Source organism: Orycteropus afer, unplaced genomic scaffold, assembly GCF_000298275.1.
Source record: "Orycteropus afer afer isolate SDZICR_OR568_19922 unplaced genomic scaffold, OryAfe1.0 scaffold00002, whole genome shotgun sequence".
Lineage (NCBI taxonomy): Eukaryota > Metazoa > Chordata > Mammalia > Tubulidentata > Orycteropodidae > Orycteropus > Orycteropus afer.
Genome location: NW_006921589.1, coordinates 19,565,538 through 19,592,732, shown reverse-complemented (window position 1 = coordinate 19,592,732; position 27,195 = coordinate 19,565,538). Strand labels below are relative to the sequence as shown.

Below are 27,195 nucleotides of genomic sequence, written 5' to 3'. Positions count from 1 at the left end.
GGGATTTCTTCACATCTTCTGAATGGGACATAAATCAAGGGGGTTGCTTTTTATGGCCTGAGCACAACACGTAAGTAGTCAAGACTGAAAACATATTAGCCAGAGGAAAATGAAGGTTCTGCTCCCTGGAACCCCACCATGTCTTAATTCTCCACCTATTTATTCTCTGTTCAGTGGTACAGCAAGAAGAAAATTCCCACTTGCCCTTCATTCAGTTCCATAAACTCACTCATAAGTTTTCTGAATCTGAGAATAAGTGTTCAAAATTTGCCAAAATGGCCACTATAACCGTCAGATTCCATAACCATAACATTTCCTCATTTCAAATATACTTCTGGTACATTTATCTATTCATATAAATACATCATTGTGGTTTTGCTTGTACTTAACATGCACTAAAGTAACAGTAAACAACGTTCCTTAAAACCATTGATTAGAGAATCGCCTCTGGAAATTGTATGCCCAATCTAAAAATTGATGCTTCATAACAGTGTGCCACTCCTCACTGTTTTCATCTTCAATGCTCACTTTCAGTTAGTTTTGATCATATCATTCCTATGTAATTTATCCTTAAGCTACGAGTATTCTTGGCATTTTTCTGCAGATACCACAATATGTTAAGTATTCTTCTAATGTAAATATTAGCAGTACCTTTGTCAAACACTGTATGTAATAGCAAGCTCTGAACTAGTCTGGTTGAACCCACTCAAACATTACTACGACCTACGACCGCTCACAGGGAAGTTGAAGAATGCTTAGCAATTCTAGCATCAGAAAGAGAACTCAGAATGAATATGTGCCGTGCTAGGTCCAGACTAATGTCAGGGTCAATGAAGGGTGAAACATGATGATGGAGATTTGTAATGAAAGGCTCTGGCAACAGGTGCTCGGTGTAGACACTGGAAGATGAGAGGGAAGTGCTGTGACGTACTGAAGACAACAATTGTGCCAGACGTCAACAAAGAAAGGCCTCAGGCTTCTCACTGCCAGAGAAATGAACCATGTATATAAACGTCTATGTAGTATCAGAAGAGACACTGAAATTTAGAGCATATTTTTGTCTAAACAAATCACTTTTCAGTGCTCTAACGAAGCAACAAAGATCTATTTGAATATGCATACCTAACCAAAACCCACCGCCTTCCAGTCAATTCCAACTCACAATAACCATAAAACAAAACCAAACCAAACACACTGCCATCGAGTCGGATCTGACTCATAGCGACCCCTCCTTGGGTTTCCAAGGCAGTATCACTATGGAATTAGATTGCCCAACCTTCCTTCCGAGGAGTGGCTGGGGGGTTTGAACCACCAGCCCTCTAGTTAGCAGTCAAATGCCTTAGGCAGTACAATAACCATAAAGGACTGAGTAAAACTGCCACAGGGGGTTTCCAAGGTTACAAATCTTTATGAAAGCAGACTGCCTCATTTTTTCTCCCATGGAGTGGCTAGCAGGTTGAAACTGCTGACCTTTTGGTTAGCAACCCAATGCTTTAATCACAGCAGCATCAGAGCTTCTGAATGTGCATACACAAGGACAATTATTTTGAGAATCAAAGTCTTGACACAATCAAAACTAAAAAGTAAGACAGGGGAAAGCAATATTTCTTCAAGAATCCTCTATGTGAAGGTTGCTGTGATTGGCAAGTTCTCTTCTCTATTTCTTTAATGACTATGTCAACACCATGAGCTACAGTTTTCTCCATTTTAAAGATGAAGAATCTGAGTCTTAGAGACACACACACAGTAAGTGGAACATCTGGCATTCAACCAGAGGTTTTCAACATCCATCTTCATTGATATATATTGAGTCAACTGCAGGTGACCATATACATTTCAAAATTAGACTGTGTATTTGACCATTCCTAAATTAGGACAAGGAGCTCTGATAGCATAATGCCTAAGGCACTTGACTGCTAACCAGAAGGCTGGTGGTTCAAACCCACCAGCCACTCCTCGAAGAAAGGTTGGGCAATCTACTTCCATAGTGATACCGCCTCAGAAACCCAAGGAGGGGTCGCTATGAGTTGGGTCTGAGTTGACGGCACATAACAACAAACAACAAATAAGGACAAGCGGTTTAAGGAAATTAAACCATAAAAGGTACTATAATATTTGATGTACTGCTAAAATTATTATCATATAAATAGTTGAAGCAGACATTCTGATGTTATGTTCAGATGATATATCCTTCAGATATTACATCATTCATATGTTACATCTCCAGACTAAGTCTTTTATTTTTTTTTCTTTTAGCCTACCAAGTTAATTAATAAGAATGTTTTAGTTAGGGAGTTACTTTACATTTCTGTAAGTGATATCCAACTGTTAACCATTTTGTGGTCCATATTATGAAATTTCCATTACATATAATGGTCCTTATGTTAACTGAAGATCCAGTTTGTATAAAAATAGAGTTTACAGGAAGCAAACGTACTGTTATAAAGTCATACTATTCTAATTTCAATACATCAAAAGATTTCAGAAGAAATACAAACTATACGTACATGAGTCAAAAATCCTTGAAACCACATTCTCTAAATGCTTTGTTATAACACTCTGCATTATTCTTATCCACACAACTACTAATTGACTTGTTTATCTTTCTTGGAAGTACTTAAAAACAAAATTTTCATAAGAAACATCACCATGAGTTATTATTATCCTTATAACTATTTACCAGTATCAGAGCTGGTGTTAGGCTGACTGGTGACCAGATGTTAGTTCCAGCATCTTCTTGATCTCTACATCCTTCCTTACCCGCATATTTCTATCCAGGCGCTCAGTGTGCTCTTTTTATTCTCTTTCCACCTTGGGGCATGTTTCTTCTCAAGACACTCATTTTTGCCTTCATTTAATCAAAAACTTAGCTGTTCTGCCTCCCATTCCGTTCTTCTCTCCACAGGATGATCAATTAATTAATTGGATTACATAAATAAGAAGGTATTAACCAGACAGTGTGCTACCATTTCTTGGTAATATTTTCAAGTGAATTAGAATACTATATTTCAAATGTTACTAATCATCAAAATCATTGAAGGGCTTGAAGAAACACAGGTTGTTGGGTTCTGTGTGGTTCTCATTCAAGTAGGTCTCAGGTGAGGACCAAAAATTTGCATTTCTTACAAGGTCCCAGGTAAAGCTAACATTGTTGTTCCTTTGAGAACAAACGGAGTTAAAAATTTAACACACAGGGTATGTTAGATTGGTAAGTATATGATGGGCCAGAAGGTGTTTTATTTCCCTGCTATGACACAAAGTACATCATTAGGGCCAGCCCTGTAGGCCTGCATTTATACATGACATTAAAAAATAAATACATAAAATCTTTTTTTAAATCAGTCAGATTTGTATACCACACAAACAAGCTACGTAAAACAAATGTCCTTCAAAGATCAAAAAATCAGTCCTATCTAAAGTCAATTGCAATGTTTGCTTTTTGCTTTAATCAGGTTACTTAGAAAATTTAGCTCTTTAAGACTTTACTATAAAGCAAATTTTATCCAAAAACCCCCCTATGTGAACAGTTACATGTCCCCTGTCCTTCCTCATACATTCTTTCATACAAGTATAATTACACTTGCTGCATAATTTCCGATTTTAACAACTGGAGTAACACTGTCAGTCTGTTTACCTAAAAAAAATATTCAATGATCCTAGACTGTCTCTGCTATATAGTAGTTTTGGCATATAATTGTCAACCATCTAATGGCTATATTAAAATATCTGGAATATTTTCAAATTGTCTAAATTTTATTTTATTGGAGTTTAATTTACATTTTAAATTAATTAATTATAATTAATTAATATAGATAGATAAATATTTCCTAAGCAATCAAGTTATTCTGTTAACATCTTATTAATTATCTATTACTACTACATAATAATAAAACATTATAAGTCTTCTTGGCAGAGGATAACATATATTTGAAATGACAGTGTTATATTATGGTATGGCAAAGGCAAACAATACAGTCATAAGTAATGCACGATGTGAGCCCAGTCAACAGATAAGCTGGGTCTAAATGCAGCATACATTGTGATTACATAACTTTTAAAAATATTTCAGTAGTACTGATGTTAAATGTGGAAATAAGAGAACTCCTTACACTGATATTCTGTGTGGGAAGATTCTTTAATTAGCTCTTCATGTAAAATAGTATAATTCAAGTGTTATAAAAAGTAGCAAAATAACTTTACTCATTTTTAATGTGATCAGAGAAAAGTCATGGAGAACAAAAAATGCTCTCTAGGCAGCTTTTATATTACTTTTAGGTTCTCATTTTGCATCATTCAATTCTCCTATACCCTCTTCACTTCCAGAATTCTCCCTCCTGTCATTATTTACACATAGCCAGCGATTTAACCAGAAACTCTGCTCCCCAAGAGGAATGCTCTCTTTGGAAGCAAGAAAAATTAAAATGATGATAAAAAAAATCCATAAATTCTGAAAAATTTACATTCACAATTGTCATGAATTCTAGCAATTTTATCCAAAATAAATAACATAATCAGTATTTATCTATTTGTCAAAAATATCCTAATTTCAGCTCATATTTGACTATGAAGCTATTTCTAGCTTAAAACTATGTAGTGCATGTCAAAAATAAATATAAGAAACTAACAAATTAAAAAATTTGACAATAGTAATCTTATTTTTTATTTAATATTTTATATTTAATACTTGAAGGCAATGTCTCTAAAATGTTTAATTTTTCATTGTCAAAAAATACTGGCATTGAATGTGTCAAAAATACACACAATCCAAGCCCACTCCATGGAGTAGATTCCCACTCATACCAACCCTGGAGGACAGAGTAGACCTTCCCCATAGGGTTTCCAAGGCTGTCAGTCTGTAGAGACGTAGATTGCCACATCTTTCTCCAAAGGAGGCTGGTAGGTTGGAACGGCCGACCTTTTGGTTAGCAGCCAAGCACTTAACCACTGTGCCACCAGAACTCTTTTGTAAAATATATAGATAAAATTCTTTTATATGAAATTAATAATGTATGCTCCTTTATACCACTGTAAGGTACACAGAGTTACTAATTCACACATTTTGATTACAAGTGCACATGGAAATATTCAGTATTGAAAACCTTATGAGAAAAGTTTCCCATTATAGCACGTATATGACATGAAAAAAAATACCATTGGAATTACAAGGGACAGCTCACTAAAACATTCATACAACCCACTTTTTTGTAGCAAATGATTAATTTGCTAGCAGCTATGTATCTCTGATGTGAGAAGAAAACATCACTCTGATGATACTGAAACATTATGAGAAAGAAATTACTGCTAGTAATTAGTGAGTTACTCAACAAAATAAATCTAAACCAAATTATTAATTAAATGTGTTTTCGAAAAGTAAGGTGAATGTGCAATAAATAAATGAGGATTAGTGGAACTCAACACAACAACTTGGGTATTTACTGAGCTCTAACAAGAGAAAGTTGTGGTGTTATTGCAGAGATTAGATGATACGGTCCACTGTTCAACTGAAACCACCAAACACAGCATTCTTAAACCTGCTTCATATCTCAGTTTTCACAATCACTAAGTATTTCCTTAGAGTGTACATCTGTTTGGCTGAGATATAGTATTATGGTACCCTTCAGATTGAAGATTATATAAATAAAAGCAAGGGCATAATTTCTCCTAAAATCCATAAATAGTAGATATTTAAATGTTTTTAGTGTTCCTCAATGCAATTCATATTGCAATAACTACAAACATATATAGGTGTGCATCCATTATATTGACAGTGAAAGTACATTTATTATCTTGAACATTACCCTTACCTGTCAAGTTCTTCAGTCCAAGTTCTTGAAGTCCAAAGTTCCCATCTTTTCTGTAGTTTAAGAATATTGCCAAGGCATATCGATCCTCATAAAGTTTTGTCCCACGAATAATACGTAAGTTCTCCAGAGGCAGGTAACGAAACTGATTAAGAGCCACTAACACGTAGCCTGTGACTTCTCGAATAGACTGAAAAGACAGAAACAATTGCCTGTATTAAAAAATTAAAGATTATTTGTCAGTATGTGTATGTATTCATTTAGATAAAAATGAGTTATTCACTCTAATTTTCTTTCAGTTTTTAGTTTAATATACTAACTCCTCATCATATTCTAAATAATTGTCTTTCTAGTACAAGATCATAAAAGTTAAAATCTCATTTGAATTATGAGTTGTATTTTGAAAAAAAAAAAAATCCACTGAATCTGCTTAAAGTAAAATAATGGAGTTTGCTTTATGAGACATTTTCATACTAGAGATTTGAATATAATTAAATGAATAAAAATCATATTCATTGACAAACTAAAATGAATTCCAGGCATATAACATCAATAAGACTAGGATTTAAAAAAAATGCAAATTGGTAAACTTATTACAAATAAAACAAAACTATAATTGTTTGTAGAATGTGGGACAGATTGAAAACTGCTAGATTGGTGTTTAATACTCCATTTATCAAAGAAGATATGCCCTAAACAACTCTTGGAAACACATCTATCAACAGCATGTATTCAAGACTAATTATCATCTCTAATTTGATTACAAACACATTTTTTATTTTTACTATGTACTGCTTATATTGTCTATAATATGACTAAATTATTTGAAAGTTTGTGAGACTTTCAGTATTTGAGGAAAAAAAGCTTTAAGATTCACCTACATTTATATTCTCTCAGTAAAATAAATAAGCTGATAATGGCAATTAGGTGAAATATATAAATTTTTTTAAAAATTACAAGTAATGCAGAAGTGCATTACATTTTGCATTACTTTAACACTAATTTTATATTGCTTTAGAGTGCTTAATTTCAGAATGTCCTAGTACTCAGTCATGGGTATTTTTTTCTTCTCTGTCTATTCTCACTCCCTTGGTGTTCTTACCTTGTTTCAGGATTAATGATCCCCAATCTTTTATCTTCACACTCTCCCCTAAACCCCAGACTCACACTAAACTAAATCTAACTAATTCAATCAACTCAACTAACATCTACTAATTCAACATCTTCCATTGGATATATAGTAGACATCTCATATAAAACCACCTGAAATGGAACGCCTATCTTCTTTGTGCCACCCCTCCACAGATGAGGGTCAGTGAACAGGAGTATACTCTAGACCAAGGATAGATTCAGCGCAGGCTAATCTTGCACGACACCAGTGATACAAAATACCTGCAATCCTTACAGAAACAATAGAAGACAGAACAGAGTGATCCCTCACAGACACCCAGAGACTATGGGAGAGAGATCCAACAGATCTACCTTCTCAGAACCATAGTCCTGAGGGACACCAGACTCAATCGGCACAACAAAATATGTAAAAGACTTGTTCCTCATCCTACATTGGTGAGTAGCAACTGGGGTCTTAAAAGCTTTCAAGCAGCCATCTAAGATGCACGTAATGGTCTCCTAGCATCAGAAGCGAAGAAGAGTGAAAAAAAACAAGGGCATTTGAAAGCAATCAGCCCTAGGACACAATGGCCCTCGAGACCAGAAGAACTAGATGTTGCCCAGCTACAAATGCCAACCACTCAGGTAAGGAGCAAATCTGGAGATCCTGGATAGAGTGGGAGGAAAAACATAGAACAAAATCCAAAAACTCAATAATACTAGAATTACTGGTTGGATGGAGTTTGGTGAGACCCTCCCCCCACCCCCCCATACTATGGCCTTGGAATACATTCTGGGCCTGGAATAAAACTCACTCCCAGGGGCTGGCTCTCAGCGCCATAGTTAATAAGATGTACATGCAGACCACTCAACCCAGGGTGACGCATCCACATACTCTATGGAAGTACATCCCTTAGAGCAATAGATCACAGGGCACCAAAGGGGCAACATTCACACTGAGGAAATAAATGCAGGACACAGAGGAGTGCATATCTATGAGGGGCACAGGGGAGGGTTACTGGGTAGGGAGGGGAGAAGACTGGGTTAGGGTTAGGTACAGTAAAGGGGGAGTGAAACTAAATGTACATATAACTTTGAATGTAAAACAAACTCTTAAAATAAAAGTTGCAAAAAAAAAAAAATCTGAAACAGAACTCCTGTCTTCTTTGTCACACGCCTCCTCAAGGTGGACCTTGTTGAGGCCAATATCTTGGAATCACCCTTGGTTTTCCACATCCAAACCATCCTATTTATTCTACTATCAAAATGATCAAGAATTCAACCACATCATCCACTGCTATCATCTGAGTCACTATCATTTCTCATTCTTTTTCTACTCTTCATTCTTTATAGCTATTCTCAGTTGAGGCTAACTCTGCTTCTTTTAAAACATGCATTGTCATGACACTGTAATATTATAACCATGAAATATCTTCCAAGTGTCTTAGAGTAACAGATAAAGTCCTTTCAAAGACCAGTAAAATTCTGTATCTGTCTGGCCAATGCAGTAATGAAGCAAAACTAAACCCACTGCTGTCAAGTTGAATTCTGACTCATAGCAACCCTATTGGACAAAATAGAACTGCCCCCATATTTCCAAGGCTGTAAATCTTTATGGGAAAAGACGTCCACATCTTTTTCCTGTGGAGGTGCTGGTGGGTTAGAATAGCCAAGCTTTAACCACCTTAACCACTGTGCCACTAGGGGTCCTTAGCTACTACCATATATGGCTATTAAACAATCTAAAAGTAACTTGTTCAAATTGTATTGCACTGTATGTGTAAATTACACTTTGGGATTTTAAACCTGTGGTACAAAAATGTTTTATTTTTTTATCTTGATTACATGTTCAAATGAGAATATTTAAGACAAATTGGGTTAGATGAAATATATTAAAATTAATTTCACCAGGTTTTTGTTTTTTTTTTTTACTTTCTTAATGTGTCTCCATGAACATTTAAAATTACATTCCTGGCTCTCATATAACTCTATTAGACAATGCTGCTGTATAAGATCTGATCAACAGATCCCTTCTGAGCTGTCCGACTAAATCTCCCCCTTGCTCACTCTATTCAATTTATGCTGACCATCTAGTTATTCTCCCAACATGCCAGGCATGGTACCACCTTAAGGTGTTCATACTGTCTCTAAGGGCCTGAGCTGCTGTCCTGCTTGTTATCTTCTTGGCTAACCCTTCACTGCTTTCAAATCTCCGCTCAGATCTCACCTTCTCAGTTGAGGTCCAAGTATGATTTACCTGTTCAGTGCTATAACCTCATCTCCACCTCTAATGTTTTCTTTTCTCCCCCCACAGTATTTCTCTCCTTCAAACAAGCTATGTGATATATACGTGTGTTATAACTTATTCATTATAGAGCCTCTTCTCCCTTTCTCAGAATATAAGCTCCACAAAGCCAGGTTTTATTATTATTATTATTATTATTTCCCTCTTGCACCCCATGTGACCAGAACAGTGCGGGTACATAGTAAACAACCAGAACTATTTGCTGAACACTCTGACTCTCCTCTGGCCACATCTTCCATCCAATGGGATGCTGCATTGCCCTCTTCCAGAAAATTCTCCAAACCCCTGTCATCCCAGAATTTCCTTCCCGAATAGCCTCACAGCCTCATCCAGGACCATTGAGACCATCTTTCCCAGTTGTACTTTCCAGAAAGCAGACTGTGCCACCATGTGCATACATCTAGGCAGAAAGGGCAGTGCAGCTATAGCTGTTTAAAGGAAGAGTAGATGGATCTTGGATTGGCAGGTTACAATGTCCACTCACTTATATGAAAGACCTCTCACAATGCTGGATGGAACTGGCTAAGGGAGGGACTTCTGGCAGGGGTCTGTCTTTCTCCATGCCATCATATTCCTGAAGAGTCCACATATACTAACTTTGCACATGGCCATGACATTGTTAGAAAGATATGTTAGAGTGACAGGATAAACCATATTTTATTTAAGAATATGTAAGTTGGATTCCTAATAAATATAAAATAAGAATATGTGGGCTTTTATTTAGTCTGATATCTCCAGTCTCACAAGTTTAAGGGTTGAACATAAAATCACTGTTTACCTAGAGGAGTAGAGTCCTAATGGTGGGTTTGAACCGCCAGCCTTCTGGTTAGCAGTCAAGTGCTTTAGCCACTATGCTACCAGAGCTCCCAATGGAACAAAGGTGGAGATAAAGAGACACATGAGATACGAAACTACTCATGGCTGACATCAAATGGGGAAATATGGGCATTCAAGATATGCTGAATACCTGGCAATGAAGAGATGACTGTTTTTATGAATCCAAAACTTGGTAGATGGTCAGAAGTGGCATGAATTGTTTGTAGATCACAATTCATTTGAAGTTGCTCCTGACTGGATAGTCTAGACCTGGTACTTTACATATCCTCTTTTAGGCACTGTTCCTAAGACTAAACTGTTGACCTTTTGCATGCACAGAAATTATAAACACATTCTGGCATCATATGCTCTAAAAGGTAAGATACTTTAATTCATTATAAATACAGATTTAACCCTTAACTTGTACACAGAACTATAAAGCACCCTTAGTTCACAACTTAAGTTGCAGCAGTAGGATCAGTGTTGGGGACAGAGGATGCATCATTAAGCTTTTGCTTAGAACATATCATAATATCCATCATTTTTCCTAACAGTGGGTTTATCATTAGCTACACATACTTAGGAAGTGACTCTTCTTATCAAAAACCCATTGGTTTACCACAGGTTAGAACTTTAATAATTTTATCAGAAAATATAGAAGCAGCATCCCCAGGTAAAAGAAAACATTTATGTGCAAAGAAACAATGTCAGTAGCCATTTGGCAATTAATTATAGGAAGAAATATGTGTGCCATCGAAGAATTTGATAGCTATAAAATATTTGGGAGCTCCGGTGACATAGTGCCTAAGGCATTTGACTGCTAATCAGAAGACTGGTGGTTCAAACCCACCAGCCACTCCTCAGAAGGAAGACTGGGCAATCTACTTCCATAGTGATACCACCTTGGAAACCCAAGGAAAACTCTATCAATGCTCAAGTCCCTTATGTGACATGGCATACTACTTGCATATATTATATGCACGCCCTCAAGGAGCTCTGGTAGCATAGTGCCTAAGGCACTTGACTGCTAACCAGAAGACTGGCGGTTCAAACCCACCAGCCACTCCTCGGAAGGAAGGTTGGGCAATCCTACTTCCGTAGTGATAATGCCTCGGAAACCCAAGGAGGGGTCGCTATGAGTCGGGATCGACTCGACAGCATATAACAACAACAACAACAGATCACTTGTAACACCCGATACCCTGTAAAACACTACCTTGTGTTCCCTGTTGGCCTTTCACCACTTAATTGTTTTTTGTTTATTTTTCCTGGAATATTTTCCATCTGTGTTTGGTTGAATCCATGGATGTGGAACTTGGGGAAATGAAATTCTGACTGTATTTTCTCTGATACTAGTCAAATTAGATTAACTGTCTTTGGACCCTCTGAACTAAAAATACTATTATTACATAAGAACCATTGCTTTTCATCTCTTTGTTGTTTAACTTTTGAAGTTTTACATGTTGTCTCTTCAACCTGTAGTGTATCCCTAAGTAACAAAATCAATTTCTTATTCTTTTTCTGCAGACATTATAGCCTTTACTACAGACCATGGCAATGAACAGACATTCAATAATGGCTATTGAACGCAGTAGAATTAAAAATGAGAAAGCAATGCTTAAGGTCTTTTTAGATATTTTGTCATGGGAATAATTATATGAACTTGCTGCTAACAAAAGATATTATTTCAAGAACAAAATCACGATTTGTGCCCTAAGACCATAACACCATTGCTGTCATGTTGCTTCTGATTCTGAGTTGTCCTATAGGATGGAACAAAACTGCCCCTAGGCTGTAGTCTTGACGGAAGCAGACTGCCACATCTTTCTCCCCCACAAGTTGCTAGTGGGTTCAAACAGCAACCTTTCTGTTACCAACTGAGTGCTTAACCATCATGCCACTAGGGCTCCTTAAGGATCATAATGGTAAATAAAAATTTAAATGACCCATAAAGAGAAAACATAACTCTTACTCTGGTTCAATAACAGTTTCGTGCCAGTAAAATCTGCCTATATTGTCAACATAAAAGTAAATACACCTGAAGTAACTTTTTCCTTGTAAATTAAGCTTGTACTGACTAACCCCTGATTGATTCCATTGTTAATGCATGCTTCTATAGTTGCTTAATTAAATGAGTTAATACAATTGAAGATTACTTAAGCCTTTAATGTTTCAAAATGTTTCTAGCCCAAGGGGCAATTTTGTTCTGCTTATAGCATTTGACCATGGAAATCAAAAGAAAGATTAAAAGAAATTTTACCAACTTCCTATACAATACTAACAATAAGCCTAGAAACAAACCTCATGTTTGTTTGTTTCCCAGAGGAAAACATTTCGCCCATATGATATTTTATGGAAAATGTAAAATCTTCAGTTATAAACTTTCTGGGATTTTCTTTTTCTTTCCTCCCTGTAGTTATGCCTTCCCTGTGTCCTTCTTTCATATGCATTCCTGTCCCCCTTCCCTACCCCCAGTTATCTCCCTGTGCAAATACTGCCTTTCTTTTCTCCCACGATTGATTGATCGCTTTAAGGAGTCTATCTATCTGATATAATTGTTCACCCTATATGCCCATCTGTTGTTTGGCTGGTAGCCACGGGACTGAGTTTAATTCCAGACCTGAACGGTTACCAGGGGTCATAATCTCAAGGGTCTCAGGTTTTATCAGACCAGTAAACCTGTGTGTGTGTGTGTGTGTGTGTGTGTGATTTTGAGTTTTGTTCCACATTGTTCTCCCACTTTATCTTCTGCACTGATCCCTTTCCAAGTGGTTGACAGTAGTAGTTCGGTACCATCTAGTTCTTCTGGTATCATGGTCATACAAGCTGAGGACTATGATCTACTAGTCCCTTGGGCTAATTGTTTCCATGCATCTTTTGTTTTCATCATTTTTCTTTGATCTGGATGAGGAGAGATCCATCATTGCATCTAGATTGCCACTTGCAAGCTTTTAAGTTCCAGTTGCCACTCACTAAAGTAGGATAGAGAACAATTTTTTGTGTGTAGTATGTATACCAATTGAGATTTATGTCCACTGCAATCATGATCCCAAGCCCATGGGGCTGACTACTCAATCCTTCAGGGTGGTTGGCTGTGGTCAAGAAGTTATTAGAACTTTGCCCCTCATTAGATCTATTATATATTTAATGATTCTTACAGCACTTACAAAAATGTATGTAGAAATAGCATCTGCCAGCCTCATATACGGCCATGGGTATGTTCCCTTTTGCCTACATATACCTGTTCATTCAGCCTGTATGAATAGTTTTTCAATGGATGGTATTCAACAAAAGGTTAGAAAAGACTGCAGGTTCATCAAATTGATATTTTTGCCTCCAGGTCATTCCAAAAAGTCAGTCTTCATTATATTCAAACTTCTATTTCATTTTACAGGAGCTCTGGTAGCATAGGGCCTAAGGCACTTGACTGCTAACCAGAAGGCTGGTGGTTCAAACCCACCAGCCAGTCCTCAGAAAGAAGGTTGGGTAATTTACTTCCATAGTGATACCACCTTGGAAACCCAAGGAGTGGTCTCTATGAGTTGGATCTGACTCAACGGCACATAACAACAACAACAACATTTCATTTCATGACTATCATGTCATAATAAATCAGTTTTATTTTTGTATTTGGCACAAATTTCTTATTTTGTTATTTTAGATGATTTTCTCTAATTTGGTCCTTAGTGGAAGTAGAAAATAGTCCTTTAAATGTATCTTCATTTACCAGAACACTTAAGTGATTGCATTAAGATTGCAGTACCTCACAATCCCCGTATGCTTAATCAGTGTTTAGGAATAATTTTATGCACATTAACAGCAATTATACATTCTTGGAGACATGTTTAAATCTCTGTTTCCTAGATTTTTCCTATTCAAATTATGCCTCAAATCTATGTGTTTTTTACTTACTTTTCTTTAATATGAACATCCCTTTGAAAATACATCTATTTGCTCTGTAGCTGTCAAAATAGTTCTGAATTTTTAACTCCTACTCCAGTGGCTCCTGTACTAATATCTGATCAGATATCATCCACAAATAATATGATATTTCCCATCAGTCAAGACAGATATAAATAAAATCATGAATGTTTGTGTTCAGTAGACTTGAAGTGAATAAAACTGTGATATCAGATAATGGAATAGGGATCAAAGAACTATTCTGGGTGGTGGTGGGGTGAACACCTCTCTGATGGTAATGACTAAAGAATTTCTATGTTCTCTGATGGTGACAAGTGTAGTACCAAATTGTAGCCTCTTCATCAGCAAGGTTTTCCATCACATTCCCATAGTCAATTAATTTCTGTCCCTGCCCCACACAGCAAATCTTGGAATATGTAAAGCAGAGGACACTCTTACTATAATATAATATTAAGAAGCTTAATAGAAAAAATAATAAAAAAATCAAATATCAAACATTGCATTTTTCTGCTGCATGTGAGCTAGAGATTTCCTGCCTACATATCTCATCCACAAGAGAAAACTCCAAAGTCAATGCGTGTTTTGCTTTGGGATTATGTTTTCAGCTTTTGCACTGCCCCTAAACTTTCAATGATTGTGCCACCCTGGCAAGCAGGAACTCAAAGTCTGACTTAGATTTGGAAAACAAGAGTAACGTGAAATGTCCTTTACATGACTATTAGAATAGAATTTATGTTGGTTATACACCCCATCCACCTCTCATCTGTCAGTTTGCTGTACTGCACCAGCTTGAGTGTTATTGTGATGTTGGAGTATATGTCACTAGTATTTCAAATTGGGAGCTCTTTTAGCAGAGTGCCTAAGGCACTTGACTGCTAACCAGAAGGCTGACAGTTCAAACCCACCAGCCACTCCTTGGAAGGAAGATGGGGCAATCTACTTCCGTAGTGATACTGCCTCGGAAACCCAAGGAGGGGTCACTATGAGTCGGGTCTGACTCAACGGCACATAGGAACAAAAACAACAACAAAGTATTTCAAATACTAGCAGGGTCACCCCTCATGGACAGAGTTCAGTGAATCTTCCAGAATAAGACAGACTGGGAAGAAGGACCTGGGAATCTACCTTATAACAAAAGATTGCCAGTAAAAACCATATGAATCCCAGCAGTACATTGCATCATGTAGAGCTGGAAGATGAGCCCCTCAAGTTGGAAGGCACTCAAAATAAGAGTGGAGCAGAGCTTCCTTCTCAAAGTGGAGTCAACTTTTATGATGTGGATGGGGTAAAGCTTGTGGGATCTTCATTTGCTGGTGTGGCATGATTCAAAATGAGAAGAAACAGATCCAAACATCTAATAAAAATTGAAACATAGAATGTCTGCAGTTGTTTCCAGGAAAATTGAAAGTTGTCAAAAAATAAATGGAATGCACAAAGATCAGCATCCTAGCCATTAGTGAGTTGAAATTAACTGGTACTGGCCATTTGAATCAGCCAACCATATGGAATGCTATGCCCAGAATAACAAATTGAAAAGGAATGGTGTCACATTCATTATCAAAAAGAACATTTTGAGATGTATCCTGAAGTACAACACTGTCAGTGACAGGCTAATGTCCATATGCCAACAAGGAATAATAATTAATACAATTATTATTCATTATGTACACCAACCACTAATGTCAAAAATATAGAAATTGCAGATTTTTTACCACATTCTGCAGTCTGCAATTGATCAAATATGTAATCCCAATGCATTGCCTATTACTCATGATGGGAGGGTGAGAGTTGCAAACAAAAAGAAGGATCAGTAGTTGGAAAATGTGGCCTGTGACAGAAGTGAAGCTGGAGATAACTTAGTAGACTTTTGCCTGAGCGATGACTTACTCATTGCAAATACTTTTTTTTAAAACAACATAAACAGTGACTATAAAAGTGGACATCACTGCATGGAGTACACAGGTATCAAACCAACTACATCTGTGGAAAGAGACTCTGGGGAGGCTCAGTATCATCAGTCAGGACAAGTTTAAGGGTCGAAGGCAGAACAGACAATAAATTACTCCTTTGCAAGTTCAAGTTGAATCTGACGAAAATTAAAACAAGCCCTTAAAAAACAAAGGTCAAACTTAAGTATATCCCACTTGAATTTAGACACCATCGAAGAATAGATTTGACATATTGAAGACTAAAGACTGTAGACCAGATGAGTTGGGGATGACATCAAATACTTCATACTTGAAAAAAGTAAAGGCTTATTAAAAAGATGGGAAAGAAAGAAAACACCAAAATGGATGTCAGAAGAGACTCTGAAAGTTGCTTTCGAATGTAAAGTAGCTAAAGCAAATGGAAGAAATGATAAAGTAAAAGAGCTGGACAGAAGATTTTGAAGGGCAGCCCTAGAAGACAAAGTGTTAAAATGAAATGTGCAAAGCCTTGAAGTTAGAAAACCAAAAGGGAATAACATGTTTGGAATTTCTCAAGCTGAAAGAAGAGAAGAAAAAATTTAGGTCTTGAGTTGCAATAGTGAAAGAATCTATGGGAAAAATACTGAATGACATAGGAAACATCAGAAGAAGATGGAAGTGACACACAGTCATTGTCCCTAAACGGAGTGATCAATGTTCAACCATCTCCAGATATAGCATATGATCAAGGACTGATTGTACTGAAGGAAGAAGCTCAACTTGCATTGAAGGGATAGGCAAACAAAAAACAAGCCTCCAGGAACTGAGAGAATACCAATTGTGATACTTCAACAAAAGGGCGTATTGCTGAAATCACTGAATCATCCATGCCAAGACACTTGGAAGACAGCTGATTGACCAATCAACAGAAGAGATCCATAGTTGTGCCCATTCTAAACAAAGGTGATTCAAACAAATATAGAAATTATCAAAAAACATCATTAATATCACATGTTGCTGGAGGTAATTTAGAAGTGGTTGCAGCAGTTCATCAGCCAAGAGTTGATAGAAATTTAACCCAGATTCAGAAGCAAATGAGGAATGAGGGATATCATTGATGTCAGATAGATCTTGGCTGAAAGCAGAGAATACCAGAAAGATGATTACCTATGTTTTATTGACCACAAAAAGGTATTTGACCGTGTGTATCATATCAAATTATGGGTAACATTGTAAAGAGTGGTATTTCCAAAAGATTTAATTGTGCTCATGTGGAATATGTACATAGACCAAGAGGCAGTGATTCAAACACAGTAAGAGAATACTGTGTGGTTTAAAATCAGGAAACGTGTGCATTAGGGTTGTATCCTTTCCCATACTCATTCAATCTCTATGCTGAGAAAATAATCTGAGAAGCTGGACTATGTGAATAAGAAAGTGACATCAAGTGTGGATGGAATTCTCATTAATAGCCTATGATATCCAGATGACAAAACTTTGGTTACTAAAAGTGAAGAAGACTTGAAGCACTTAGTGAAAAATAAAAAGATCAACGACTACAGCTGCAGTGTGTGTTGTTGTTGTTGTTATTTGCCAAGTTGGACCCGACTCATAGCAACTCCTCCTTGGGTTTTTGAAGCAGTATCGCTACAGAAGTAGATTGCCCAACCTTCCTTCTGAGGAGTGGCTAGTGGATTTGAACCTCCAGCCTTCTTGTTAGCAGTCAAGTGCCTTAGGCACTATGCTACCACAACTGGACCAATAGGTAACATCACTGTTTAAAAAGCAAAGATAACTCTTTCAGAACTAAGCTGCATCTGACGTAAGCCATGGTATTTTCAGTCATCTCATATGCATGCAAAAGCTAGACAATAAATAAAGAAGACCAAAGAAGAATGAATGTATTTCAATTATGGTATTGGTGAAGAAAATTGAATGAAACATGGACTGCCGTAAGAAAGAACAAATCTATCTCAGAAAAAGTACAGGCAGAATGCTCCCAAGACTTCATCTCATGTACTATATAGCATGTTATCAGGAGAGACCCATGCCTGGAGAAGACATTATGCTTGGTAAAGGAGTGGATCAGCAAAAAAGAGGGAGACTCTTAATGAGATGGACTAACATAGTAGCTGCAATGACGGGGTCAAACATCATAATGATTGTGAGGATGGCAGAGGACCAGGCAGTATTTTGTTCTGTTATACACACGTTTGCTATTAGAGCCAATTTGAAGGCATCTATCAACAGCAACATACACATCATGAAATAACACTTGAAGGGCAGAACACTTGATCCCGTTCATCCAGCAAAACTAACTCTCAGTAACTACTATCCAGCTTCTTGAGCTCTAGTGCTGATAAGATCCCTACTCTGAGAATCTATGGCACTTTCATTCATCTCTGGCAACATAATCAACTTTCAGCCCATGACTCCCTAGCTGTAAGTACCTTTAGTTCTTCTAAAAAGATTAGTACTTAAATGACCTCTCTGAAAATAGCCACTCTTTTCTTTGTTCTCTGTGTCTTTTCTGAGCTGCCCAGAGAATTCTTAACGGTTCCCATTCAGGTCTACATTCCCAATTGTTCCTTCATTTCCTGATCTAACTTGTCCCCTTGCTCACCAGAGTAATTGTTAGATACTCTAGGGTTGATTTTGAATCATAACAACCCTATGTGACACCAAAGTTACACAATAAAAATAAATTGAGAGCTTTTGCATATCATTTACATCATCATACACTAATCTTTATTATTAGTATCTATTAAGGAGCTCTGGTGGCAGAAGGATTAAGGAATTTGGCTGTAACCAGGTCAGTGGTTCAAACACACCAGCCGCTCCCAGGAAGGAAAATGAGGAGATCTACTTCCATAAAAATTGACAGCCTCGGAAACCCAGTGGGGTTACTATGAGTTACAATCAACTTGATGACAGTGAATTTGGTTTTCTTGGTTTCTTTTCAAAATCTGTATAGCTAACAATCCCATAATCTCTATTTTTTTAAAAATATGAATTTTCCATTTCTATCTGCATCTAAGCAGATAGTCTTGCATTTATTTCTAAACCCGACTTACAAATTGGCATTTCAACTCTTTTATAACTATTTAAAGCATAACATGGGAGTTCTAGTGGCATAGTGCCTAAGGCATTTGACTGTTAACCAGAAAGCTGGTGGTTCAAACCCATCAGCCACTCCTTGGAAGGAAGACTGGGCAATCTACTTCCATGGAGATGCTGCCTCGGAAACCCAAGGAGGGGTTGCTATGAGTTGAATTGACTCGGCAGCAGTGAGGTGTTTTTTTTGTTTGCTTGTTTTTTGTGGAAAGCATAATATTGATTTATTTTTTCTCATCAGATATAGTCATTCCCCACTTTTCTTAAGTTCAATTTACATCACTTTGCTTTTTACAAAAGACCTACATTAATACCTGGTTTCCTAACAGAAAGTAATCCAAAGACGGTTTTCACTTTTATGAAAAAAGGTGAAAAGCAAACCTAGCATTCAGCAATTGTTTTGCAGTGAGCCACTGAAGAGGCAGCTTTCACACACACCCTCCGCTCAGCGAAGCAGCCAGAGTGGCATGGCCAAGCTTCTTCCCTGAGCGCTACACTAAACAGCTCAGCATCAAACTGCCAAAACTTTGAACTGTATCTGTGAACACCAGATGTGAGTGTTATTTTCAGTTTTATGTGTTATTTGGTGTTTTGGTAGGGTATTTTTCTTTTGGTTCTGGGAACATTAAAAAAAATTTCCCACGTAAATTAATGGTAATTATTCACTTTACACTATGTCAGCTTACAAAAGGTTTTACTGGAACATTCTACTTTTGGATAGCAGTGGAAACATTCACATGTTAAACTCTAATAATTTAGGGGATAGAATTTTTACTGTAATTATATACATGTAAAAAATAATAAGAAGATTTGGAAATAGTGAGTTAAACGTTTTTTTAGAGATAGATCTTAAACCAAAGAGACAGTATTGGCACTTCCATATAATTGATGCTGCACAAGACTCAAAGCATTGCAATTTTTGTTTACATTGTGTACATTGTGACGAATATTTCCATCCATAACAGCCAAACACACTGGTTAGAGTAATGCAGCCTGAGTAAATTTAGGTGCTACAGTCTGGCAGGTCTTGGTTTTGGTGTGAGTCTTGTCTCCATTACTTATTGACTTTTAGCAAATTATTTAGCCTGACTTTCCTCCTGTGCAAAAGAAGACTGAGAAGTAAATCCCTATAAATTGCTTACAAGGGTCTGGTCTATCATAGGCTCTCAGTAAATATTACTGTTTTTCTGAATCCAGAAATTTTACTCTTCTGCAACATGCTGCCTGTGTTGCCAAACACGAATAAAACTGTGCTTCTCCATGTCTAAAGGCATAACTACGTATCACTAAAATTTAGATGAGAAAACTGCTTGGTACCATTGCAATCTACAATTGAGACTGACAGTTTCATGTCTGAGGTCTTTTATAAATGTGATTTTTCTCATCTCCTTTCAAAATTTAAAGGAGGAAAATAGGCCTTCACGAAATGATCTATGACAACAGCTGCATCTGTTGAAAAGCATATGGGGAATGGCCTTTGAGGATTCAGAAGTTAGAGGTGACTGGTTTTGTTGAGGCTGTTGTTATTTCTAAATGAAAAGGATGAGCACTCCCAGAAAAAAGAGAGCTGAAGTATCAGGCATGGATTTGACAAGATTGCCAGGACGCATTTCAATACCTGTCTAAATATTTAATCATAAAAACAGAAAACAAAGACTTAATTAATTTATAAAGAACAAATACTTGCTTTAGTCATCTCCTTCCATGACAACAAGCTTTGATATTACTTAAGATGTTCTTAATACTCACTTCAAATATAAAGCAGGCATTCCATGGACATCTGTGGGTACAATCTGAACTACAAATATAACATTAATTGAGGCCAGGGGCTTGGGGACTAGAAATTAAAATGTCTCTCATATTTAAGTATCCTTATATGAGTCACCATTTGGTTACTTGAACTGATCATAGATTGAACATAGATTGTTCTTATTGATAATTGCAGTAGCTAACATGTCAGAAATAGAAGTGTTGAAACAATACATCCTCCAAGATTTGAATTGTCATAAGCTGGTAGCATAATGCCTAAGGCACTTGACTGCTAACCAGAAGGCTGGCGGTTCAAACCCACCAGCCACTCCTCGGAAGGAAGGTTGGGCAATCCTACTTCCGTAGTGATACCGCCTTGGAAACCCGAGGAGGGGTCGCTATGAGTCGGGGCTGACTCGATGGCATATAACAACAACAACATATGAGTCACAAGTTCCTAAGTACTATTTACTGTTCCAAATAGTTAGATTACTCACTGTTGTCGAGTTGATTCCAACTCATAGCATCCCCATGGGACAAAAGAGACCTGCCTCATAGGATTTCAAAGGTTGTAAATCTTTACGGAGGCAGATTGCTTCACTTTTCCCCTGTGGAGTGGTTGGTGGGTTCAAACCGCTGAACTTTTGGTTGGCAGCTCGGTGTTTTTAACCACAGCACCACTAGACCACTATAGCTAATTATATTAGCTCTTATTTATTAAGTGGTTTCTATGTGTGAGTCATTTTTATGTCATTTAACACCAACCCTTTGAGTTTCGTACTGTGATCTTTTTTTTAATATATATATGAAGATATTGAAACTAAGTAACTTGCCCAAAGTCACGTAGAGAAAGGTGGAAAAGGAATCATTAGAAACACAGATCTTCTTAACACAGAGCTCAAAATCTCAGCCATTTTGAAACAGTGACTTCCAAAAAGTATTGACAATTATACTCTTGTTGAGAGTAATAATTATTGCAACAAGGTCTATAATTGTGATTTAAGAATAACTACCTCTCTCCAAATTTTCTTTATTGCAAAAATATGAGGTAAACCAAAGCACATTTCAAAAGTAATGTTAGCATGCTTCAGATATTTTGACACTAAAATTCTGTTAAGAATGGATGAAAAAAATAAATCTAAAAGACTTAAAATAGCATTATTTTAGGTGTCAAAAAATGAGCCATCTTTTAAAATGGCTATGTAGAATCCAATGAGATTCTGCACATTAATTCACAATGCAAATGCAATAAAGCAACGCTCAGGTAAGAGGACTGGAATACACTTCCAGCCTGACCAGGAATGGAAGTGGAAAAAGCAAATACTTTGAACTTGAAGAAGTACTTATTGATATGTCATATTGTTTGGCTGCACCTGTGCTTTATCCAGGGAGCTCTGGTGGCAGTCAGAGCTTCAACCTGACAAGATGCCCCTGGAAGGAAGATGGGGAGATCTACTTCCTGAATTTTCAGTCTTGGAACCCAACAGGGAGTCACCTTCCTCTCAAGGGCAGTGAGTTAGGTTTCTTTCTTTCTTTTTTTTTTTTTTTTTGGTGCTTTATACATATTTTTTTAAAAAAGAAAAAATAAACAGTTTTTAATTTGGAAATTAAACACACTAAGATCTGGAAACAATTGGCAGATATTGTGCGCTCTCTAGTTGATTTTAACTCATAAAGACCCTATAGGACTGCCGCATTGGGTTTCCTAAGATGAATTCTGAACTGAACTTCTGGTTAAAAAAAAACAAACACATTGCCATTGAGTCTGTTCAGACCCATAGCGACCCAGTAGGATAGAGAGGTTCACTATGAGTTGTAATGGACTCGGTGGCAGTTGGTTAGATATAGGGTTTCCAAGGCTGTAAGTCTTTTCATAGCACACTGTCACATTATTCTCCTGAGGACTGGCTATGCGTTGAAACTGCCAACCTTTTGCAGCTAAACTCTTTAATCTTTACTGAATGAGGGCTTCTTAATTTCTAGATGTTTTTGTTATTAGGTGCCATTGAATCGGCCATGACTCACAGCGACCTTGTGTACAAGAGACCAAAATACTACCCAGTCCTGTGCCATTCATTGTTGCTGTTTGAGCCTATTGTTGCAGCCATTGTGCCAATCCATTTTTTGCAGATGCCATGCACACATGTACCTGCCTTCCCTTCCTGAAAAGTCCTTAAGTCTGTGTTTTCAGCCTCATGTGTCCGTCCACCATGTTTACTGGCAACCTACCACGTGAGAAGCAATGTTGTAGGTGCTGGATAAACAATGATGAAAAATCCAGACATGGACCCCACTCTCATGGTGGTTACTTACTTCATCACTTCCTATCCTAATCTAATGGCAATATTAGCACTGAGACAAACAAACATCCAAACAGATAAATAAGGCTTGTCCCAGAAAGAGTTATAGTGACTTATAAGCTAACTTCTATATCTTTTGTTTCCTTAAGCATACATCAGCTACTTCAGAGTTTCATGCATTAAACATCTCTCCATCTTGTTTTAAAGTTATCTCATATTCTGTCACATATTTTCCCTTTCTATTTCTGAGGAATAATTTGCATTTTTTGAGATGATTTCTTACTGAGAGATGCATATATGTGTGTGCTTTTAACAACTACCAATAAATAATTTAACCATTGACTATCCCCCACCATTTTCCCCTGTAATCGAATTTTAGAGTGAAATATAATAGTATCTTCAATGATAGCATATACATTAATTACTAAGTACAAAACATTTATACTGACCTTAACATACTTTTTGGAGGGTTCATCATCTTTTGCCTATTTCAGTTTCATTCATTCCACAAACTATACTTACAAATCCTTAGAAGCTATGTATTGCACTAGGGATATAAAAGTGTATAAATTACTGTGGAAGACAGAGAGGAATAAAGGCACTAAAGTATAACAGGTGACATCATTAGGACACTGATTAATAGAAAGTAATGAGGATCACAATAGAGGAATGCCCAGCAGTAGCTTGTTACACAGAGATAAGACAAGACAACTGCCTGGACAATGTTAGGGAAAGGAGTCATTATGTGGGAGCAACAACCACCTAAGCCCTGAGAGGGATGAGCACTTGGACTGATAGACCCTTTCATGTCCAAATAAGCCAGAGATTTCTTAGAAAACTTTTGTATGCTGGGCCTGGGAGAAGAAACATAGAAAATGAACTTGAAACATCTCATCATATCAAACAGCAAGGAACCTATCACAAACTAATATGGTCATGTCAAAAGGACTCAGAGCCAGTTGGAAAAGACCCTTTCTGACCAATGATGGTTCAATATGAATCCCTCATATGATAATAATTACATCTGACTGACTCAACCAATACATTAAAATCTACGAGTTCTTAATACTATTAGATGAAATTAATCAGTCACCTTTGGAGGATAATAAAGTACCAATTCATGTTTTGAAAACCTGATAGAAAAATAATCAAACAAGTACTCTCTCTCTTGATGAGCTATACTTCTGAAGAGCCAAATAACAGACTGAAAGGAACACATCTTTATAAAGGTATCATGACTAATAAATGAAAAATAAATGTTAAATTTAGAACATTAATCAATATTGCTTCAATAATTGTACAGCTATATACCACTAATGTAAGATACCAAGAAAAAGGGAAACTGAGTATGCACTATATAGGGGATTCTCTGTACTATCTCCATCATTTTCCTGTAAACATAGCAATCTTCTGAATAATATAATTTACTTTTTAAAAATAGAACATGACTATTCTGAAACTCCTCATATTAACTGCTACAGGCATTCAGCATCAATGCCTACTAGACAACTCTGCCTGTATTTCTGTGTGATTTGTATGAAATTTTTATTTGCTCTATGTTTGTAAGGATGGACATATAACTTATAGGACTGAAAGGTAATGGAGAGGTCCTCCTCCAGGGCCTAAGACAAATCTGGCAGCAGCCCTTTTAGAAGTTTGGGGTTTTCTATGCTCAGAGCTCCTCAGCTGTGACATAAATCTATTTTGCGCACAGTACTCAACTGTGAACACTTCCAAATCACCTTCCTGAGATCTGGAGTGCAAAAGCAACGAATGTGAACATGAAGCTCATGCTGAATTCTGTATGGGGAATAGATTGTTTTACCTCTGATCCAAGTGCCTCCTGTCTCATACCAAGCAACAGGCAAACTTGTTAGCTTACAAACAGGCTAATATCTCAAATCCTTGTAAGTTTATTTTACTCTTTACAGGGACATAAAATACTGGTTCTCAACTGGGTGTGTTTTATTTTCCAAGGGACAGTGGGCCACACCTTGAGTCATTTATTTTTAATCACACTTGGGGGAGGGGTGCTATTGGCATCTAATGGATAGAGGTTTTGGATACTAATAAACTTCATACATGCACAGGGCAACCTCCCACAGCAAAGAATTATCCAGTCCAAATGTCAATAATGAGGTGATTGAGAAACTCTGGCATAGACTTGCTAATATGAGGCAACTGTTTAATTTTATTTCTTGTAAACGGGCCTTGGGGGTTTCCCTAGAAGATGACAAGAACATCTTCTACGACTATATCATTTACATGTTCCATACAATATGTATACATTATGAAGAAGAAAATTTAATATTCTTACTTTATATCTATTATTTTAACAGCAACATTTCATTGTATATAAAAAATTATATGCAGAGAGGAAAATACTTAGATAGATAGACCGAAAAAGACGGCTGGCTAAAGGATGGAGGGACAGATGATTATACAGACGTAGGCATTGTCTCTTTTTACTTCATAATTTTACTCTAATTTAATTTTGCAGTAGCACTTTTTGCATTGATTGTGTTTGCTTCATTCATGGTAAAAATGCTTCTGTAATGCAACTCAGGGAAGTTAAGGCTGAGGTGTTGTATTTATAAACAAATTGATGTCATTTATAAGCATAAGTCCCCTTTATGTCTGAAGAGGTAGCTTTGTAAGAAACATTGTATTTTATAATCCCTAAGTTGTGCTCAGTATCATAACTAATTTAAATATAAAAAATAGCAATGTCTCCCAGAAAGGGACAAATGAAAAACAAATAGTCTCTTCCTAACATCTTTGTAGATATGCCATAGACAAATGCTTGTGATCATCTTTTTAGTTATTCTCATTTATTGCATTCCCTTTGAGCCAGCAGACAAATATATATGGTGTTTCTCTCTCCTAAGTCAACAATACCACCTTTCTTTTGGGGAGGAATTTATTAATCACACTGGTGTTCAGCGGTGGCCGACAACACTGGATTATATTCCTAGGGGTGGGTACTAGGTTCATGATATGCTCATTAACACCACAGACATCAATATCCTTCTTATCTCCCAAGGACTGAAATGTAAGTATTGACTCATTTTTCTCATTTCAATTGCCATCTTCATTATCTTCATCAACATCATCACAGAATAAATGTTGTATGTGAACAGCACAGTTTTCTAAGTGCTTTCAAATAAATATTGTGTTTACTTTCAATCAAGACTTCTAAAACAATTCACCGCATTTCAGTGGATTTTTCCAAAATATGTTAAATTATAAAAGGCAATGGGGATTCAGATTCATGAACTACATGATTTTTTTTTTTTTCTCAATTGCTGAGAAAGAACGTCTGTTAGCACACCTTCAGTTCTCAGTGGAGTCTGATGTGCAATTTTTTTTTTTTTTAACTTTTATTGTTGTGGAAACATATACAACAAGACATTAACCAACATAACAACCTCCCCATTTACAGCACAGGGACACTGATGACCTTTTTTCATGAACTATATGATCCTTAGAAAGGACATAATAAAATGATGACATAAATGGCTTCTGATTTAACACCTTGAATTCCATCACCTATCTTTCCTAGAATTTCTTTTTCTAATCATCCTTTAATTTCCTAACCAGGCTCCTCTTCTAAAATCTCAGGCAATCTCTACTAAGCCAACATATGGAAATAAAATGTAAAATAAGTTACTCTAAGATCATATCAGCTACTTCAAATCCCTTTTTAAAGTATCACATATTTACACAAATAATGCTTGTTACATGATTTGGGTGAACAATTCAGCCTCCTCATGTGTTAGTTTCCTCTGTGTGTTCTGTGCATTGTATGTGTGCTCATGCTGCTTTTGTGGGTGCATTACATACAAAAGACAGGTATTACTGTATGTAATAATAGATAGTATAATGTGTCATGAGTATTTCCAAACAAAACCAAACTCACTGCCATCAAGTCTGTTCCGACTCATAGAGACCCCTTCCTTGGGTTTCCAAGGTGGTATCACTACAGAAGTAGATTGCCCAATCTTCCTTATGAGGAGTGGCTGGTGGGTTTGAACCATCAGCTTTCTGATTAGCAATCAAATGCCTTAGACACTACACCCCCAGACCTCCTCACGGGTATTTAGCCTCTGCAAAAGAATGTTTTCTACTGCACAAATCAACTTCTCTTGCTATTATTTATAACATCATAATTA

The 27,195-nt window shown here is 36.7% G+C and overlaps 1 protein-coding gene across 1 annotated transcript in view; it reads right to left on the bottom strand.

The window, feature by feature from the left end:
• The window catches only part of ERBB4 (erb-b2 receptor tyrosine kinase 4), a 1,111,475-nt gene that overhangs the window by 710,617 nt on the left and 373,663 nt on the right, over nt 1-27,195 (bottom strand). The window contains exon 3 of the mRNA XM_042783534.1: nt 5,805-5,991. Coding sequence (XP_042639468.1) covers nt 5,805-5,991 — 187 coding nt within the window. The remainder of the gene's footprint in view (nt 1-5,804; nt 5,992-27,195) is intronic.